This window comes from Rana temporaria, chromosome 4 (assembly GCF_905171775.1).
Source record: "Rana temporaria chromosome 4, aRanTem1.1, whole genome shotgun sequence".
In the NCBI taxonomy this organism is placed as follows: Eukaryota; Metazoa; Chordata; class Amphibia; order Anura; family Ranidae; genus Rana; species Rana temporaria.
The window spans coordinates 277343734-277366424 of NC_053492.1; the positions used below are offsets into that span (position 1 = coordinate 277343734).

Below are 22691 nucleotides of genomic sequence, written 5' to 3' on the forward strand. Positions count from 1 at the left end.
CCAAATTTGGGCCTCTGTTCCAGCCATGGCTGTACTGTGAGTGACCACTATTGCTGCCTGGGGTGCCTGTACCACCCCAGGCCGAGGGTGGCAGCAGTCCGGTCAGGGCGTATTGGGTGTTTTTCCTCAGCAGCCAAACAGTGGGGGTTGGTCACCCCACTGTGCATGCTGGGGGACAGACGTCATTAGTTCTGGGTTGACGTCATGTTGAGGCTGTCCCTGGATGTCGTCCCACCACCCCCCGTGTGTGGCCCTCATGGCCAGGGGTGTGTTTAAGTGTTCTAGGCTCCGGGACCACATTGGTCCGGAGTTGTAATTTACTATGTAGGCCCGGTTGTCAGACTGGGTCTACAGTTGCAGGGTGGCCCTGTGCTGTCCGTCCTGAGGGAGGAAGCCGCCCGATGAAGAACCTGTCTGGGGGAGTACCGAGCACAAGGCTGGTATCTCAGGAGAGGCCTTAGACTTCATCGAAGAACGCACCATTACTGAGAGGCTGGATGATGATCGCCTGTAAGTCCTGAATTGACTAAAGTTTATTCAAGAGACGTCCGGGTGCTTAATCCTGTGTTGAGAAGGATTCTGGACCGAGAATATCTCTAATCTCCATCTTTGGTAAGGTCTGTGGCAGAGACTTTCCGTGTGACACTATGGCTGCTAGGCTGGTGAGAGAGGCTTATCCAGGTGTATTATACCCACTCTGGCTAGAGTGGTCGACGAGAGTTTACCGTTGGAAGCAGGGCTGTTTCCGAACAAAGTTATATGCCTGAACCTACTACTTACTATCCCTTCTACCTTTCTCAACTACTACCACTTTTATCATTTTACCCTGTTGGGTAATACAGCACAGAAAAAGACATCTAAAGTGTGGACATTGCAGTTTTTTCTCCGCTCTCTAGACGGCGGAGGAATAGAGGCAACCTGCCACCCAAAACAAACCAGCAGCTCCTTCGGGGGTAGTGCTACATATGGCTGGCCTTAGCTAACAAATCTTTCAGGAGAAGACTGAAAAGACAAATGAGATATCCTTATCTAATCACAATTTTTGTCCCAAGGTAAGATGATGCCAGTGTCTGGCACAAACATGTATATGGAACATCTGATTACAATACAATGTTTAGGGCACCAAGATCCTCTTCCAGAACATTCAAACACACATAAACCTACTGTATGACCAGCTGAATTATGTTATTAAAGATATAACATAAGAAAACCTAAAACTGTAAAAATACAATTACCACAACAGATTGCTGAAAAGATAACTTGCAGTTGCTGTGATCTCTGAAATGACCCTGAACAAATTGACTTCTTCCTTATAACTAAAGTCAATCACAAAATTCTAAAAGCATGTGCTAGCAGGAGATTCAGTACAATATATTAGAAACCCCTACTTCCTGCTATGCGCATATGCCTCCCTCTGTCAGCCGTGTGGAAAATACAGCATGAACATTTCTTATTTATATATTTGATTATCCGAAAACGAGGGCTACTGTTATTTTTCAAGGACTAGAGCTGCTGTTTGAATATATTTAGTTCACATTAAAGAAGGCTGGAATTAAAATGCAAGTGAAATGGCTCTTTTAATTTCCTCAGCGTGTATTTCACATATTTCAACTACATTCAAAGTTAATTGAAGTTGTATATTAATACATTTTCAATAGCAGTTCTCAGCACGTCCAGGATGGTGACAAATTTAGCAGTGGGAGATCACTGCTGAAAATGCCAGCTACCTACACAAGTGTATTTACTTACAAAAGAAATCAGAAAAAGGTCTCGATTAATCCAGGTTTTGTGAAGATTAGGAAAATATTACTTAGGAATTGCACAGCCTCATACTGGTAGCATGACAAAGTCTGTTCTGAGTATTTTATTCTCTGAAGATTGCTAGAAACAAAAGGAATGGTGGGAACCAGTTTAATTATTTCTCCATTCTCAATTTAATTTTTGGCTTTTTTGCTTATTTTTTGTTTCTGAAGTGCCATGATCCTTACATACTGTATGCTGATTTTTTATACTGTCATTGACAAGTAAACAGTAATTATTTTGCACAAAGCAGCCTAGCTAGGATTAATAATGTGTATTTGAGCATGCCCTATAAAGGAAGAACCCCAGTATTTCATTTAGACAGCAGGTATCCAAAAACACATTGGCAACTAGCATATGTGTATATAGTGAGTGAGCTATCTTTGTAATACTACATTAATGTGTATGCCATTTACATAAAGAACATTTTGAAAAGATGTCAGCAATTGCAGCCTTAATAATTTTACCATAACATGTTGTATTGAAAGTAAACATTTCAGGGAAGAAACATGGTGGCTGCAATTGTTGACCTCCATCGAAAAATGAAAATTGTATGCCTATGTTTACCCCTGACTTCAATATTTTCTAAGGTATTATGTCACTGACCTGTAGAGCAGGAATGTCAGAGAAAAGTCAGAGGTCCTTTTCTGCATACTGGTTAGGGACTCTATGTATTGAATCAAGAGGGTAGGGCATGTCAGCCTGGCGCCTAGTATTTTCTCAATGATACCTCAGCAATTGAAGCCCCATGCTTCTCTTAGGAAAGGTGAAATAACACTTAACATTCTTAAAGTGGATGTACACCCTCTCCTATACCCAGTGAGGTGAAGTGAATAGTTTCAGAGGATACACAAAGATGAAACCAATCTCCATACATAAGTTTTATTTGTATATCTGCTGTCTTCAGCTTTATATACTGTTTAGAAAGTGATCATCGTGTTCAAAAAAATGTCTTCCTGTTTTAGCTATGGGAGGGGAGTCTTGGCATATACTGTGACTGCTGATTGGAGGAAAGATACACCCCCCCTCCACATTGGCAGATGAAGGAAGATACTTGCAGAGCTGTGCTGTGAATAGACTAGCTCTCTGCTAATCTATTTATAGCACCCACCCTGACACAAATTTCCAGCGGCTTTTATCTCCTGTGTCAGAGAACTTGTCAGAAGTTATAATGCTGATAACAGAAGAACAAAGCAGCATAAAGACACAGGACTTTGGGAATAAATACGTCAACACTACAGATACATGTGCCCACATCAGATTTCATGAATCGGTTTACATCCACTTTAACACTTACTGGAACAATTTAAGTAATGCATGCTGAGTAAAATATCAGTAAAATATAGATTAAGGCAACCGCATCAGCATTATGGTTGCCCTTAAAGGGCCGATAGTATCTGTAAGACTATGCAAATGCATATACTCCTAATCATATTAAATATTTGCCTCTGCATTAAATTATTACTGGTTTTAGTAATAACTTAAACTGACACTATAGGTTTGTGTTTTTTTTTTAAAATAAAAAACATGTCATACTTACCTCCACTGTGCAGTCCGTGGCCTAGATCCCTGCAATAGATAACCCCTCTCTGGGAAGCTCTCCCAAGGGGGTTACCTTGCGGGCATGCTCCTGAGTCATACACTCAGCGTACATAGTCACAAAGTGTATGACTCGGCCCCCCCCCCCCCCCCCCCCGGGTCATTGGATTTGATTGACAGCAGCAGGAACCAATGGCTGCGCTGCTATCAATCTATCCATGTGAGAAATGTACTACAGCGCTAACTATTAATTAAATTTAAAAAGGAAAAAAAACAAAAAAAAAACAAAAATACCCAAATGATAACGCTGCATACAGGTGTACAAAACCAGAATGATACAAAAAAAGGAAAAATAGTGATGCGCTGAAATCAACTTTTGCTGATAATATGTGTACAATATGTGCAGAATTGATACCAAATATACACTAAGGCCCAGATTCACATACACTGGCGCATATTTATGCCACCGTAGCGTATCTCCTTTACGCTACGCCGGCGCAGCGCAGAGAGGCAAGCACTGAATTCACAAAGCACTTCCTCCCAAATCTGCGCTGGGTTTCCAAGGCGTAAGTCGGCGTAAGTGGAAGTGGGCGTGAGCCATGCTAATGAGGCATGGCCAACTGCGCATGCGCTATCCCGTGGGTGCATCTCAGTGAGCATGCTCACAATCACGTCGGAACAACTGCCTAAGATACGTTGGATTACTGCCTACGGCGTGAACGTAACCTACGCCTAGTCATATTCACGTCCTACGTAAAATACGTCAGCTTGTGTTCCCTGTTGCAGCCCTTTGCATGGATGCTGCTGAGTTACACCTCCTTTATGGGGCATAACTTAAAGCCGGACGTATGACTTTACGCGCACTGCGTCGGACGGACGTACGTTCGCGAATCGGCGTATCTCCCTCATTTGCATATGTGAATAGAAAATCAATGGGAGCGCCAAATACGTCCAGCGTAAATATGAGCCCACTCCGGCGTAGGAAAGTTACGTCGGTCGGATGAAGCCTATTTTCAGGCGTATGTTAGTTTCTGAGTCCGGCGCATAGATACGACGGCGCATATTTGCACTTACGCGGCGTATCTCGAGATACGTCGGCGCAAGTGCTTTGTGAATCCGGGCCAGTGTGTATATTTGGTATCAATTCTGCACATATTGTACACCTATTATCAGCAAAAGTTGATTTCAGCGCATCACTATTTTTCCTTTTTTTGTATCAATCTATCCAATCATCGCCAGGACTCTGTGGAGAAGAGTACAAGAATTTTGAGTATAGCCTCACGTAAACAGATTAATAGTCAATAAGGGTGTACCATCATCCGGGGAAGTATGTAACAACAGAAGAGGGTGGGGTCCCTCTTACCCCACCCTCTTCCGTGGAGAAGAGGACGCCAGGGATGCGCAGAGCAGGTGAACTGGTGCAGGTAAGCGATTGCCTGGTGTTTTTTTACCTTCATGCATAGGATCATCCACAGGAAACTTTATTGGAGACTTTATTTCCTTGTGCTGCTGCCGGGAGGAGGCTGAGGGTGATGCTAAGAAACAAAAAGTGGAGGACCAGAGGCGGACTGGAGTCAGCTGCCTGTGTTTACTGAATACTGAGACCAGGGGAGGTTGCACAGAAAGGTGCAGTATCTATAGAAGTCTTGTTCTCCTCTCTGCCGTCAACAGAACGGAGACACGCAGGATCTGGTTGAGGCATTCTGTCCTTCTTTCTACTGCTGCAGCTGTATGAAAAGGGTCATATGAAATGGACTGGCAGCCCAGATTCAGTATGGAGGTTCTGCGTTTGACACAACTCCAGGTACATAGATTTTTACATTTTTAGATCTTCTTTACTACTGATAGAACAGTCAGCCTTTTTTTCCTGCAATAGTGGTATTCTTTTAGGTCAAATGAGCACTGCCAAATTGTACAACAGGAGCAACCCAGACACTTCAGAATCTATTACTAACCAACACAGATTTCAGAGTTATGCCTCTGTCCCCTCCCTCTTCTTAATCATTCATAAACCACAACCACAGTGTCATGACAGGACAGTGCTTTAAGAATGGCTAAGCAGAGGGAGAGTGCGGAGGCACCACATCAGGAATTCCACATAGATACATTTGGCAACCAGGTACAAATGAATAAAAGCTAGACTAAACTATGAGTAAGGCCTTGATAGGCTGAAACGCATTAGTGTTGACTCTATTTGGAACATGTATACTCCCTTGGACGAAATGAAGAGAACATTTATTCATCCTCACCTGGTTGCCGACTTTATCTACATGGAAGGATTCTTGTGATGCGGGGTGAAGAGTGCAAGTCAGGCACGGGAGTGGAAACAGAGAGCTCTTGCCGACCCTGATTTCACGATTGAGTTGCAGTGCCATTATCTTGCATGTGTGTTACCACATCAGGATTGGTGTCAGTAATAGACCCAGTTCTAATGTGATTCAGAAACCAGATGTGTTGCTTCTGCTGTGCATTCTAGCAGCACTCAGTGAAGGTAATACAAAACCATTGTAATAAGAAAAAAACACTAATGCCGCATACACACGATCATTTTTCGGCATGAAAAAAAATGTCATTTAAAATGATCGTGTGTGGGCTTCACATCATTTTTCGGGTTCTGAAAAACGCCCAAAAAAGAAATTTGAACATGCTGCATTTTTTAACGAAGCAGCTCACACACACAGGAGCTGGCAGGTAGGGAGGGAGGGCGAGAGAGGAGAGCTGCGGATGACAGAGGCACGTAAACTGACCATAGTAATCAGGGCTTAGCAGGGTTACAAACACTTTAAACTTTGCCATATACGGAGCAAATTGGCTCAATTCCCCCATCAACATAGACAGTGTTGATGCAGGAACCCTCCTGCTAGGCAATTGTCTTCTCCTGGTGGGCGGGGGGAGCCATCCCTGCCAGGAAAATAAAGTGATTATTGCTAGCGGCTATTGCAGCCACTAACGCTAATCACAGGTAAAGCCCGGCATGCTGATTGCTTAAATTTTTTCAGAGGGGGGGGGCGATTCGGCAGCGGCGATACACAGTTGCATTTAACCCTTTCTTCAAATGCTAGCGGGTGTTAAAAGCGCCCCAACAATGGTAAAGTGCTTTACCGATAACGCGCCCAGCTGGCAGTGTAAAATAGCTCTTGAGATAATTCAGCTTCACTCCATGCCCATATAAATATAGCCTAGAGAATGTACAGACCCCCCTTCAGCACAGACCCCCCATTCAACACAGATGGACCCCCCATTCAGCACAGACCCCTCCCTTCAGCACAGATGGACCTCCCCCTCAGCACAGACCCCCCTTCAGCACAGATGGACCCCCTTTAAGCACAGACCCCCCTTCAGAACAGATGGACCCCCTCTTCAGCACAAACCCCCCCTTTCAGCACAGACACACCCTCCCTCCCCATCCCATTAAGTACCTCAGATCAGCCATCAGCACGGCACAGCATGTCCCCCCCCCCTGTGTACACATAAACACTGGAGGGGGAGGTGGATTTACTCTGCTCACTGTGCCTGTGTGACATCCGGCCCGGACCGCTCAGACAGCCCGTGGCTGCAAGAGAAGGGGTTGGTTGGTCAGGTGCAGTGCTGTCACCCCTTACCACCCCCCCCCCCCCGAAATGCCACGGCGAGCAGCTTGCCTCTCTCTCCCTGTTCTAACCTGCCTGTCACCACGGCGCTCTTCACTCTTCAACACCTTCTTGATTTTCCAGGGGGGGTCAATTGCCCCCCCTTGCCCTACGGAGCGGACGCCCATGGCTGATTGTACCCAAGTCAATCAATCCATCACAATTTCTTTCTATCCAATACTGAGATTTACTCAGGCCAAGATATCTGATTTTTCTCTACTGTAGTTTAAGTACAGATCGTCTTCTATCCCTACATTGTAAAAAGAAAGTGAGAGAAAAGCAGCAGCCTGATGAGCTTATCTTTCAGTTAATCTGCTCTCTCCTTCTATCAGCACATCCCCTGATTGCACATGAGCACTGCAGCACAACTGAGAGTCTCCTTGTCCTGCTTCTCCCTGACCCAGCCTGAGCTATACATGAAGCTGATGGTGCCAGATCAAAATAAGATGCTTACACTAATTAAATAAAATAAAGATAAATAATGACGAGCTGCATTGAGTTGTCTCTTTTACATTTGCCACGGCGAGCAGCTTGCCTCTCTCTCCCTGTTCTAACCTGCCTGTCACCACGGCGCTCTTCACTCTTCAACACCTTCTTGATTTTCCAGGGGGGGTCAATTGCCCCCCCTTGCCCTACGGAGCGGACGCCCATGGCTGATTGTACCCAAGTCAATCAATCCATCACAATTTCTTTATATCCAATACTGAGATTTACTCAGGCCAAGATATCTGATTTTTCTCTACTGTAGTTTAAGTACAGATCTTCTTCTATCCCTACATTGTAAAAAGAAAGTGAGAGAAAAGCAGCAGCCTGATGAGCTTATCTTTCAGTTAATCTGCTCTCTCCTTCTATCAGCACATCCCCTGATTGCACATGAGCACTGCAGCACAACTGAGAGTCTCCTTGTCCTGCTTCTCCCTGACCCAGCCTGAGCTATACATGAAGCTGATGGTGCCAGATCAAAATAAGATGCTTACACTAATTAAATAAAATAAAGATAATAATGACGAGCTGCATTGAGTTGTCTCTTTTACATTTGCCTGTTATTTAGCTTTATACCTACTTCTACAGCATAATATGGATAAATGAAAATAATCCAATGCATTAAGCAAACTTAGAATGTCCTTGTCACTTTTCTGTATCTTTTTATTAAACAGGTTACAAATAAAAAATCAAGTATTTAGTATTACACACTGGTACATTTTAAGCTGTCTGTATTAAAGCAATAAACTTTACTGATCACTGTCTCTCTCCAAGGACATTATCATGCTATGGATATTCAACAATGCAAATAAGAATTGTACTGTGGAATACTAATTGAAATTGTTACAGAGTGTATCGCTAGTTTTATGAGGGGTGAGATACTTTTAATTAATATGTATGCAGTCAAAAGTCAGAAAGTAATTATTCAGAGCAATGACTTTAGCATTCTTGGATATTACCTAATGTAGTTTTGTATTCACTGGCAGCCCTAATCAAGGCATTACAAACCATGTTTAACACAATACAATAATAATCAGAAAGAAGTTGAACATGTCTATAATATTACCTGGGAGGGAGTGAAACCAGACATGCGGAACGCTGAAAAGACAAGTGGCATTTCTGCCTTCATCAACATCTCAATGTAATAAGCAGCGCAGAAATAGATCGGGTGGATTCCAGCTTGCGCTATTTCAGTTGGCAGGTGTTTCTGCAACAAAGACATGGATACGTGATTAGAATTCTTAAGTAAAAGTGAACCATATAAAATCATTATTTGCATTAGTGCTGTGAGTTGCATGCTTTATTATCTTACAAATTAAGGGGACTGCTTGAAAAAATATGGTTTCATTCTTTTCTGAATGTGTTTGCATTTGTATGATTTGTTTAAAGCACGGGTAGGCAACCTGGGGCCCTCAAGCTGTTGACGAGCTACAAGTCCCATCATGCCTCTGGGAGTAATTGTAACTGCTAGCCTTGCAATGCCTCATGGGATACATAGTTTCACAACAGCTGGAGGGCTCCAGGTTGTCTACTCCTGGTTTGAAGTGAACCTATCAAGTTGTCCATGCACAGTAAACTAAGGCCCTGTACACACGGTTGGTCCAATCCGATGAAAACGTATTGAAGGACCGTTTCATCAGTCCAAACCGACCGTGTGGGCCCCATTAGTCTGTTATCCTTCGGTCCAGAAATTTAGAACTTGCTTTAATTGAACTGATGGACTGGTAACCGATAGGTCAAAACTGATGGTTAGTACGCAAAAGCATCGGTTTCAAACCCGGGTATGCTCAGAATCAAGTCGACGCATGCTTGGAAGCATTGAACTTCAGCACGTCGTGTGTTTTACGTCACCGCGTTGGACTCGATCGGTTTTTGAACCGATGGTGTGTAGGCACATCAGACCATCAGCCTTCGGACCGTTCTCATCGGATAGACTGATCATGTGTACAGGGCCTAAGAGGTTCTCTTTGTAGGTCACCTTCTCTGCTACTAACAGTTTTCCTGTACTCCTGCCACCCCATTTGCCTGCTGCAGTCTTAAGGCGGCAATACACGGTTCGAATTTCGAAATAATTTTCTTTCAAAAATCGTATCAAAGAATTTTCGTACGAATTTTGCACCGTTAGTGGGCTGCAGGGAATATTCCCGGCAACATGAAGGTTTGGTCGGCCGAATTTCAAAAATCAATGGTGGCATCATCGGATCACAAAAAATAATAAAAATTCTGATTTTGAAAAGAAAATTTGTTCGAAATTCGACCGTGTAAAGCCTGCTTTAATGAGAATGTCCTAAATAAACTCTGCAATGGTTGTGTCAGAGCTTGCACCAATATACCTTCCCTCTGCCCCAGCAGGAAGTTCTCTGACCTGTAGGGGAGGGCTTGGAACTCCCTTCCACAGTTAGTAGTCTCAGTAAAGAGTGTAGGTAACGTATAAAAAAATAAAATGAAAGCTAGATGTGCTTCTCTGTGAACAAATTATATAAGGATATAGGAATTCATAGGACATGTGCACAGAACATGCTCATAGGTTGAACTGGATGGACCGGTGTCTTTATTAAGCCTTACTAACTATTAAAGGGCTTGTAAAGGCAGAAGGCTTTTTATCTTAATGCATTCTAAGCATTAAAATAAAAAGCCTTCTGTGTGCAGCAGCCCCCCTAATACTTACCTAAGCCCCATCTCTATCCAGCGATGTCCACAAGTCCCTCGGCCGTCCGGGACTCTCCCTCCCACAAGTTGTAGTGTCTACAAACTATGGGATAGATTTATGGACTTTTGATTTTTTTTATTGTTTTTACTAGTAATGAATGAATGAATGAAAAACTTATATAGCGCGGCACATGCAAACTAAATCGCCTCTGGGTGCTCGTTGTTCCTGTCTCTCTTGATATCAAAAGAGATGAGTTTTGATCTTTCTTCTGAAGGTCAGGTGGTTTTCTTCCAACCGAATGCTGGTTGGTAAAGCATTCCATAGTCTGGGACCTTGGAGCGCAAATCTTCTTTCTCCTTTGGACTTGAATTTGGCTTTGGGTATCTGAAGCAGATTTTGGTTGGTGGATCGCAGAATGCGATTGGCGTTGTGAGCTTTTATCTTTTCGCATAGATATTTCGGAGCCATCCCATGGATGCACTTATGTGTCAGACAGAGTGCTTTAAAAGCAATTCTGTCCTTTACTGGCAACCAGTGAAGGGATCTCAACGAGGGTGAGATAGATTCCCACGGTTTTTTCCCAGTCACAAGTCTGGCGGGCGTATTTTGTACGACTTGCAGGCGAGCGATTTGGTACTTTGGGAGTCCGAGGTAAAGGGCATTAGCATAGTCCAGTCTGGAGTTCACAATTGTTCCCACCACGACTGCTACGTCTTCTTTAGGAAATAAGTCTGCGTAGTAGGCGCAGCAGATGGTGGGATCCGCTGACTACTTACCCTATTTGTGCATCCATTGTCATGTAGGTGTCGAAGATGACCCTGAGACTTTTGACTTTGGAGCTAGGGGTGATGATTTGGCCCAGAATTGGCGGGGGTGTCCAGGTTGTTGTCCGTTGACACTTACGGCTGGCGTGTAACAGAAGAAGTTCTGTTTTGGAACTGTTGAGTTTAAGATAACTCTGAGGCCCCGTACACACGACCAGTTTCCTCGGCAGAATTCAGCTTCCGACCGAGTTTCTGGCTGAATTCTGCCGAGAAACCCGGCCGTGTGTACAATTTCGCCGAGGAAGCCGACGAGGAGCTCGACGAGGAAATAGAGAACATGTTCTCTATTTCCTTGTTGTTCTATGGGAGCTCTCGGCCCGCCGAGCTCCTCGGCGGCTTCAGGGCTGAACTGGCCGAGGAACTCGATGTGTTTGGCACGTCGAGTTCCTTGGCCGTGTGTACGGGGCCTTAGTCATCCAGTTTTCTATCAAAGAGAGGCATGTCTCTAGATTTGGATGATGATCCTTTTTGTTACGGATGCGAAAATACAGTTGCGTGTCGTCTGCATATGAGTGATAAAGTAGTGTTTGGCTACTAATGGCGGCGATCAGTGATTTTTAGAGGGACTGCGACATTGCGGCGGACAAAACTGACACCAAGTGACACTTTTTAAGAACCAGTGATCAGTGCTAAAAAAAAGCACTGTCACTGTATACATGACACTGGCAGGGAAGAAGTTAACATCAGGGGTGATCAAAGGGTTAAGTGTGTTCCCTGGGAGTGTTTTCCAACTGTGTGAAGGATGGCTTAACTGAAGAAAGACTGGGATCTGTATTCCTGCTTAGCAGATACACAAGATCTCTGTCTTTCTTACTAGCAGAACAGCGATCTGCCTTGTTTATCTAGGCAGACCGCCGTTCTGCCTTTCTACGAACGATACCCGGGTTGGCTCCCACTATGTCCGATGACAGTAAGAGCGGGTCTCCGGCGCGCACCAGACCCCAAAGAAGGAATCATGTACAGGTACCCGATTTTGTGCCCAAGGGCCTCTCTGCCGCAGCAAATGTATGCCAAAAAATGACAAAATGTTTTTTAACATTACATTCAGCCGAGTTGTTAGAATGACAATCGGCTGTTTTTTTTAACCTCCTTGCCGTACATACCGTTTATATATATATATATATATATATATATATATATATATATATATATATATATATATATATATATATATATATATAATATATATATATATATGTGTGTTCACCGCGGCTTCCGGGTATGGAATCTGTGGGACTGGACGTTCCTAATTGATTGACATGCTTCCGACCGGCGCATACATCGCGTCACGAGTTGCCGAAAGAAGCCGGACTGCGAGTCGGCTCTATACGGCGCCTGCGCACCGACGTTCGGCTTCTTTCGGCAACTCGTGACGCGCTGTATGCGTCGGTCGGAACCTGTCAATCAATTAGGAACGCCCAGTCCCGCAGATTCCATACCTGGAAGCCGCGGTGAACATATATATATATATATATATATATATATATATAGATATATATATATATATATAAAAAACGGTGTACGGCAAGGAGATTAAAAAAACAGCCGATTGTCATTCTAACAACTCGGCTGAATGTAATGTTAAAAAAATGTTTGGGGTGAACCCCCGCTTTAAGCAGTTAAATAAGAATATATAAGTAGTAAAAAACATGACAAGAATATATTTATAATAACCTTGTAAACATTCAAAATACATTGCATGTTAATTAAACAAAAATTAAATAAACAAAATTTCCCTTTAAAGCTCTAATGCAGAGAGATCATTTCAAAATCACCAACAACACACCTTTTTTTCCACTTTTTGTTTTTTCTCCTTTGCATATATAAATACAATAGCTATCACAATAAATATAGTCAAAGCAGTCAAGCAGAAGTGCTTTTATAAAACTGTAATTTCCTATAGAACGAGCACAATGAATTTTAGATTTTTCTTGCTAGTGTTTACAAGATTACTTACAGAAATGTGAAGCCGTGGCAGCCAGAGATATGCTGAGACTAGGAGACTGGAAAATTTCTGTAGAAATGTTAATGTTTTTTCACCGTCTCCTGACATTATCAGAAACATAGAAGATGCAAACCAGTCATGACCAGAATAGCCTCTGTGCAAACACCCTGGGCACAAGAGCAGTCAAGGAAGTTTTAAACAGAATTTGGATTCTAGCTGACAGCAAATGTTTTGCATTTGTTTAGGATTGTGGCTTTACAAACTAAGGCCACAGTAGACCTTCTGAATTTGAAAGGGAAAATACTGCTCTAAAAATATGAACATGTGCTATATATTTAAAATTGTTTTAATTACTTTTACTTGCCATACTTCTCCACATCATTACACTCTTTATTCTGGTGCCTCCCTTTCTCCAGTTTCTTTGCAGCTGAAGTCTATCTAAAAAAAACATTGCTTATCTGCAGGGCTTTTCTTCTCAGAGAATAGGCGCAGGAACTCCTTTCTGGCGTGGGCCCTACCCACCTCTGAGCACTATCCCTTGTTTCCACCCCCTACCCACCTCTGAGTACCGTCCTTTGGTTCCACCCCTACCCATCTCTGAGCACTGTCCCTTGGTTTCACCCTCTACCCATCTCTGAGCACTGTCCCTTGGTTCCACCCCCTACCCACCTCTGAGCACTGTCCCTTGGTTCCACCCCCCACCCACCTCTGAGCACCGTCCCTTGGTTCCACCCCTACCCACCTCCCAGGACTGCCCCAAGTATGCTCTCACAGAGCTAGCACAAGACCAAACACAGGAAGGGTGGCAGGTGACGATGCCTCCTTCTTCAGGCCTTGTCTATAATTTATTTGTATTTGAAGTACATCTTGTCCCCCCCCCCCATCTGTTATCGATTCCTTATGATCTACCTCATACCTGCCTAGCTGCCAATGAGCGCTAACTCACACACTACCTGCCAGTTCTGCATGTGATATATTGCTTGTACACAAAAGCAGATCCCTACCAGTGACAATAGATCCCCTGGCAGCCTGCATCAATAGACCCTCCAGCACGCTCCACACCCCTTGCTATTACATACATGCAGTGCTGAAGGTGCCAGAACTGCGCTCCCCACTGTTCCCGCTGAAAAAAAGACCTGCTTACCTGTAATGAAGGATGTCCCATGATGCAGCTGGATTCTGGAGAAATCTTAACTGCAGGAATGCCTATTTACTTCCTGTACACACAGATACTAACTAAGGCTTTTGTAGCTCATGCTAGTAATTCTTTTCCACACCAGGCAATCATTTGGGATTTCTCAGCTTTCATCACTAGGCTAAGTATAAAAAAAAAGGTGCCAATATGCTACAGTTGTGCCAGAGACACTAAGGAAATCATGCTCAATTGGACCGAAAGGAATCATGCAAAATGTATATAGACCCAGATTAGCATAACCTAAGCACAGTCATATAACCTGGATAGCATTAGAGGTTCACTAAATGGTGGAATTTCTATAAAAGGATACTCAGAGGAGAGGTAACAACTACTTGCTGTTGTTGAAGGAAATTCTCACACTGCAGCAGTAGATGTGTAAGATCTTGTTCACCACCGCTGCCCAGGAGATTTAAATGGCTACCGTACCTAGAGAAAATAACAGAAATAATGACTAGATTATGGACAGTAGTATCAACAAATCGAAAAGCCTTTTGAACAACTGTTTAAAATGGATTTCATGATGTCAAAAAACATGTAAGCAAAAATTTAACCAGCAACAGGGTGGCAGAAATACCACCATATCAAGTCATAGGATACCTTGAGGTTTTTTTGAATGGCAAGAACACGGTGACGTCATCGACTACGACGATCTCGGGTCTCGTCACATTTGATGCTGACGCCACCATCTTACTACACCCCACACTAACCATGTATGCTACTGCGCATGCGTCTAAGTGTTATCGAGCATGCACGTTTTTTCACCCATACAGACGACCGTTTTTCTCGGCAGGAAACACTCTGTCGGGAAACCCGACGAGAAAATAGAGAGCAGGGTTCTCTATTTTCTCGATGGGTTTCCCGTCTGTTTTCCTGACGGGAAAACTGCTAGGGAGCATATACACGGCCGGAATTCCCGGCCAAAAGCTCTCCTGGCAGTTTTCCTCGGTCATGTGTACGAGGCTTTATGTAACATAAGGGTTGATTTACTAAGGGCAAATAGGCTATTTACCTTGCAAGGGAATTTTCACTTTGAAAGGCATTTTTTCTCTTAGCATGGTGAATGAAATTATTCAAAATGTTGTTGTGATGCGCTGCCAAAAAATAGTACATGAAATATTTTTTGGCAACACACCGCACTGCAAATTAGTTAGTTGCTGTGTGTTGCTCTAAAAACGGGTATATGCAATTAGTGGACCTCCAACTGTTGCAGAACTACAAATTCCATGAGGCATAGCAAGACTCTGACAGCCACAAGCATGACACCCAGAAGCAGAGGCATGATGGGACTTGTAGCTTTGCAACAGCTGGAGGTCCGCTAATTGCATATCCCTGCTCTAAAACATACATCCTTTGGCCAGGGAAATTGGGGTGCCATTCAGAATGAATGGCACTGCATCATACCAGCAAATTTGATGTGGGATGGCATATGATGCATGAGGCACAGCTGCTGGTGTAACAAGCCCTTTCATCTAGCTCAGGGGCCTCCAAACTGTGGCCCAAGGGCCAGATGTGGCCCTTTGCTAGCTTTTATCCAGCCCTCAGGGCTTTATTCCTCCCACTGATATGAGGCACTATTCTTTCCACTTACTCCAACAATGGGGCACTTTTTCTTCCACTGATACCGATGATGAGATACAATTACTCCTACTAATAGGGGCACTACTCCTTATGCTACTGATCGCAAACTCTGAGGCCATATTTATTCTCACCAGGACATTTTTCTACCCCCGCTGGCCACAATCAGGCCCTCCTAAAGGCTGAAGAACAATAAACTGGCCCTTTGTTTGAAAAGTTTGGAGACCCCTGATCTAGCTGATAACTGAAAAAAACTGCACATTCCTCTAATGCCCTGTACACACGATCGGTCCATCCGATGAAAACGGTCTGATGGATTTTTCCATCAGTTATGCGATGAAGCTGACTGATGATCAGTTTTGCCTACACACCATCAGTTAAAAAAACGATTGTGTCAGAACATGGTGACGTAAAACACAACGACGTGCTGAAAAAAATGAAGTTCAATGCTTCCAAGCATGCGTCGACTTGATTCTGAGCATGCGTGGATTTTTGACCGATGGACGTGCCTACAGACGATCGTGTGTACGCGGCATAATGCCAAGTACACACGGACTGAAAATTGTCCGAAACTGGTTGGTTCGGCAGGAGCCGCCTGACTTTCAGCCTGTCTCACAACCGTCCTCTGTCCAACGGGCATGCTGGAAAACCAGTATCCAATTAGTGCTTGCGAGTGCTGATCAGTGTATCCTGGCGGTGGGGGGCCTTTCCCCTGTCAGAACTCAATAGCACTGCAGAGGAGATCACTGTACTAACATCACGTGTGTTAGTACAGTGATCTGTCAGGTTTTTTTTTTTTTCGTTCACTGGGTTGGAAAAAAAATTGGTTTGGGAAAACTAAGTGGTCTAATTGTGTGGATATATTATAGACCATGGTCATAACTGGTGGTTTACTAAAGAAATAGCGATAGTGTTTGGTATGACTGGTTGTAACATTTACCAAGCTAAGAAAAAATTCCCTTGCAGAGTGAATAGCATATTTTTTTATTTTTTTCCAGTAAATCAACCCTTTTGCCTCTCTGTAGTGGTTTACGCTGGCTGGTTCGCGTGCGGTGTATTTTAACAGCTGATTCATTTGAATGAGCTGCAAAATGCACTGGACCACTGAAAAAGTAGTACTCGCACTACTTTGAAAAACGCATTGCACAAACTGCATGGTACTGCGGTACTATGTGGATTGGTGTCCGCAAACGTGCTGCGTTGGTAATCTGTCTTTGGGGTGCAATTAACAATACACTGGCACCCGCGTGCAGATCTCAATCGCAGCACATTCATCGACGATGTGGGAAAACTCGCAAAGAACACGCCTTCCCTGCACCGCATTCTGGTGTGAACCAGTGCTTATGCTGCTTTCCTCCTGTTTACATTTAAATGGTTAAATTGAAATACTGTTAAAATGTTATTTTTACCGACTGCGACTTCCGTAATTTTCAAAGGTTGTCTGGAATATAATGGGAAACTTAGAGAACATATAGAATTATCTGATAAAAAAAAAAAAAAAAATACCTGATAACCAACTTTACACCAAGCTGCTGAGATGAAGAGAGACTTCCACTCTTGATGTTCGTATCTAAGCAAAATTAAAAATGGTTTAAATGTTTTAAATGTCAACACATAGGAGACAGTGTGCTGATCTGGAAAAGTTATTTGCTCAGTTAACAGTGCACTTTCCTGGATAGAAAAATGAACTTTTAAATGAAATATTTTATGATGGTAATTAAAATGTAATTCCAGCCAAAACTTTTCTAGTTATGGATAGATTGGGGAAAGGTTAGAGCTTCGGTTTTGTTTTTTTTCTGCTATATTCTGCTATATTTCCCCCCAATTTTCTGTGCTGTCATAAAAGATATCTTTAAAAGTGTCAGCAGACACAAAAACGCAATACAAAACACAATTTTACTGGTATGAGGAAAGGTTAGAACCTTTATCAGGTTTATATTGTTGTTTCTGTCCCTAAGGAGGTGACAGGACCCTTAACTTAGTGGGGGTGCAGGCAACCAAAAGTTCCGATCTTCCAACATGCTATCTGAAAATTTCAGGGGGAGACAGGCTGTTGTAATACATTGATACTAGTAAAAAAATAAAGGGAATCAAAGGATTTTCAAAGATGCTCAACTAACATTTTGTACTTGTTAGTATACATTTTCTAATTGCAATTTTTTTATATATATTTCCACTTTTAAAGAGATCACTGCTGCTGAAAAATCACATCTAAAGTGTGCAATAGCATAAAATTATTATGGCCCATATTCTCTCTAAATGTCCGCGGGCGGCGCGTAAGGCATTTACACTCCGCCGCCCCAAACTACAGGAGCAAGTGCTGTATTCCCCAAACACTGGGTCCGTAGTTTGGGGCGGCGGAGTGTAAATGGCCCGGCGTAGCCACGTGTATCTTCAAGGGGGCGGCTTCTATTCAAATTAAGCGCGCCCCCGATTCTAAGTAACTGCGAATGCGCCGGGCTTAAAAAAGCCCAGTGCGCATACTCCAGTTCTCGGCGGAAAACGTCAATGACGCCGACGTGTGCGTCATTGACGTAAAGTCGTATTCAAGAACGACTTAGGGAAACGACGTAGCCGACGGAAAAACACGACGCGGACCCGACGCTATCCGTAACATGGCCTACGTGGGACATGCGGAAACTTACTCCTCATATAGCAGGAGTAAGTTTCCGCTTACGCAAACGACGTTAGCGACGGGTACGCGACGCAAAATCGTTCAGGAATCGGCGTAGCAGGTCCATTTGCATAAACAAATGAGACCTTCACGTAAATGCCATCTAGCGGCGGGCAGCGTAATTACATTTAAGATCCGACAGTGTAAGTGACTTACACATGGCGGATCTTAAGTGTATCTATGCGAGAATGATTCTAAGAATCAGTCGCATAGATACACGGGCCAAAAAAGAGAGATACAGTGGAGTATCCTGAGATACTCCATCGTAACTTCTCTCAGAATATGGCCCTATGTTATTAAACCCAAAAGCAAATATTTATTATACTGCAGCTTACCAATTCTGAAATGTGATGGCTGCACTTGTTTTATTTCTTTAGGTTTTCATCTGGTAATCCCGTCAGTAAGTCTGTTTTTCAACAGAAAAGCTCTCTTGCAGTTACAGGGATTTAACACTGAAAGGGGTGCTTAAAATGATCAGCTTTTATTTATATTTGTAAAACCTTTATCCCAAAAGGAAACTACTGTTTGCTGTAACTGATTGTAAAGTATTAGCTGGAGTTCAGCTTCAATTTTTTTACAGTAATCTGTACTGGTAGTACATCTAACACACCCCTCCCCAGGACTGACAAAGCTGCTGTCCAAATCTGCCCCCTGTGCTCCTTTCTCTAGATTGAGGACATTCTAATACATGAGATGTATTACTGGCCAGATCACCAAGTAAAACAGAGGAAAAAAAGCTTAAAATAAGAAAACAAATGCAGCCACAGCATTTAATGATGGGTAAGCTGCAATTTATAAAATTTTTTGGTTTTGGATTTAATAGCGCTTTAATATATTAAGATTTATTGCTGGACATCCTGGTTTAAAGTATTTCTAAAGGATCAAGTTTTTTTAACTTGCACTTTATGCATAAAGGTAAACCTTCTCTCTTCTGCCCCCAGCCCTCCCTAATACTTACCTGAGCCCCATCTTGATCCAGCAATGTGTACGAGAGCCTCTGCTATCCAGGGACCCTTCCTCCCCATTGGCTGAGACAGCAGTGGAAGCCCTTGGGAGTGGGAGCCCTTGTCAATCACAGCCAGCGAGCCAATGAGGAGGGGGGTGGGACTGAGCAGCAGCTCTGTATGTGAATAGACACACAAAGCCATGGCTCTGGAAAAAGCCTGCTTGGGTGCCCCCAATGTAAGCTGCTTGCTCTGGGGACACTGAGCACGGACCAACAGTGCTGGCGAGGGACCCAAGAAAAGGAGGGTTGGGGCTGCTATGTGCAAAACCACTGCACCATGCAAGTAAGCATGACATGTTTTTTATTTTAATTTTTAAAAGTAAGCCTTTAATATCACTTGACAATGGACCCAAATCTCCAAGCTACATTACTTATTGCAAAGCAAAGCATACAATCGTATGTTATTTTATCACAACATAGTATAACTTTATGCAACAAATAAGACACAAATTGTATACGTTCATATTAGTGCCGGTTCACACTACAGCGACTTGGGATCTGACTTGTCTCGCCCCAAGTTGCCCGACATGAGAAATTCCATGGAAGTAAATGAGAGACGTCTCAATGCACACTACTGAAGTCACTCCGACTTTAGAAAATGTTCCTGTACTACTTCAAGGCGACTTCTAGGCAACTTGTAGGCAACTTGTACCCATTGATTTCAATGGAAGTTGCCTCCAAAGTCGGATCTGTGTCTTAACTGAAGCAACTTTACAGGAAAATAAAATTGTTTACTCAGGCAAACCCCTTCCTCTCACAGAGCTGATTATTCTATGATCGCTTGTCCTGGAGGCAACTTTAAGTCATGTTGTAAGTTGCTTCAAGTCGCGCTGAAGTCGCCTTGTAAAGTTGCGCTGTAAGTCGGGTTGCCTCTGTGTGAACCGGCACTTAGGATATAAGCCAGCTTTTGCATAACATGAATGGCAACTTTGTGTGCAGCGTTATTTTTTCCTAAGCATTCAAATAGAAATTATATGTAGATGACCAATCATTCAAACACTGAAGTGTAACTCCTGCAAAACCCTTTTGGCTTTGGATAGAGAGGGAAAGGTCTTTATTTTGTTTCCCTGATGGGTATATTTCCCTAACTTTCTGTCCTAAATACTCCATCATAAACTAATACATTGAGTATAAATGGGTAGGATGTTTGAAGGAAAACCCCAAACACAAACAGTAATAATACAGTAGGTTCATTTTTAAATTGTAAACCTTCCGTAACCTAATAAAAAATCTTTTTTTCTGTGGGCATTCTGTTGGTTTCTAGTGGGAACATTTCCCAACTCCCCACATCCTGTTCTCGAGATGGATGCAAGAAATAAAGAAAAACCTTCCCAAAGGACCTCAAACAGCAAAAAACGTAAACTTCTTATCCTTCCCTATTCTGTCCACAACTTGCAAAAACTGGAGTTAGGCTTTAAAAAAAAAAAAAAAAAAAAAATGTGAAATATTTTCTATATGGAAGTACTTCTTCATGTCGCAAAATAATTCATTTTGGCATATTATAACTTTTGATTGGTAACTACTAACTCACCAAGGAGAAAAAAAAACCTTGGGCTAGATTCAACAACAAGATATGGGGCGTATCTCCAGATACGCCGCCGTAATTTCAAATCTGCGCCGTCGTATCTTTACACCGATTCTCAAAGGCAGATACGTTTAAAAAATAAGCTTCCTCCGCCGACGTAACTTGAATACGCCGGCGTATAATTGTGTGCAATTTTACGCTGGCCGCTAGGGGCGCTTCCGTAGATTTCAGCGTAGAATATGCAAATGACCTAGATACGTCGATTCAAACACGTACGTGCGCCCGGCAGAATTTTTTTACGTTGTTTGCGTAAGGCTTTTCCGGCGTAACGTTGCTCCTGCTTCTATGAGGCGTACGCAATGTTAAGTATGGACGTCGTTCCCACGTCGAATATTGAATTTTTTACGTTGTTTGCGTAAGTCGTTCGCGAATAGGGCAGGACGTAATTTACGTTCACATCGAAACCAATATGTCCTTGCGGCATACTTTGGAGCAATGCACACTGGGATATGTACACGGACGGCGCCGTTCGTAAAAAAACATCAATCACGTCGGGTCACCACCCATTTACATAAAACACGCCCCCCTCATACTCATTTGAATTAGGCGCGCTTACGCCGGCCCCATTTACGCTACGCCGCCGTAACTTAGTAGGCAAGTGCTTTGTGAATACAGCACTTGCCTCTCTGATTTACGGCGGCGTAGCGTAAATACGATATGCTACGCCGCCGTAACATTGCGCGCCCCTACCTGAATCTAGCCCCTTGTTGTTTACCCTACTCAATTAACATTAAAGGATAAGTATACTTTAATTTGAAAAACTAAAGTATAGCTAAAGAAAAACTGCTTTTGCTATCTGTGTCTCATTAGGAAGATTTTGGTTCACTTCCTCTCTTAGGCTCAATAAAAGTTAAAGTGATTGTAAAGCTTCAATTATAAAAAAACAAAAAAAAACAAAAAACAAACATGTCATACTTACCTCCACTGTGCAGTTCGTTTTGCACAAAGTGGCCCCGAACACAGACTTCCGGGGTCCCTCTCCGGCTCTTCCCCACATCAGATAACCCACAAGGAGAAGTGCTCTCCCGATGGGGTTATCTTGCGGGCACGCTCACGAGTCTATCATTCGACGTCCATAGCCCCGGAATGTATGACTCGGCCCCGCCCCCCTGGTGCCAGTGTCATTGGATTTGACTGACCGCAGCGGAAGCCAATGGCTATGCTGCTATCAATCTATCCATTTAAGTGCCGAGAACCCCGGCAGAGGGACCGCACGTCCTCGCCGTGGGAAATTCTGGGGCTCGGGTAAGTAAGACAGGTGGACTGGGGGGCCGGTCACTGATAGGTGTTTTTTCATCTTAATGCATAGGATAAAGGGTTATCTTTTAAATGCGGGGGAAATCCACTCTTACACAGCTGTCTTGAGAAGTGTCATCGTTGGAAAAACTCCCTTCTATTCCTGTTCTGGTGGCAACTCAAAATGTTGGATCTACCCTTACTTTCCTAGTGACTTTATTGATCAGGACAATAAAAAAGAATAAATCTCTCTACTAGGGACACATAGAGCAATACAATTCTGACAGTGGTTCTATAAAAATGATATACTTTAAAATTGCCCCTCTGCCCTAACCTACTGTACCTTGAATACATTACTTCTCTCATTCGCTAGCTGCCTTGCCTGAAGCCAGTTTAGTGCTTTCCAGGTCATGTGTTGTGTAGCTCCATTAAAAAAAAATGGTATGTCCTAACCTGGAGATGGGTTATGACCAAGGAGGATAATAGCTATTCTGACCAGAGCTTGGCGCATGAATACACTGGAAGTAGATAAGTCCTAGGCCTCGTACAT

At 43.2% G+C, this 22691-nt stretch overlaps 1 protein-coding gene across 3 annotated transcripts in view; it reads right to left on the reverse strand.

The window, feature by feature from the left end:
• The window catches only part of TBC1D32 (TBC1 domain family member 32), a 552992-nt gene that overhangs the window by 68478 nt on the left and 461823 nt on the right, over positions 1-22691 (reverse strand). For all 3 annotated transcript variants that reach the window (XM_040350328.1, XM_040350326.1, XM_040350327.1), the window contains exons 29-32: positions 17147-17210; positions 14376-14491; positions 12883-13037; positions 8518-8658 (exon numbers count right to left, since the gene is read on the reverse strand). In XM_040350328.1, the coding sequence (XP_040206262.1) occupies positions 8518-8658; positions 12883-13037; positions 14376-14491; positions 17147-17210 (476 nt within the window). The remainder of the gene's footprint in view (positions 1-8517; positions 8659-12882; positions 13038-14375; positions 14492-17146; positions 17211-22691) is intronic.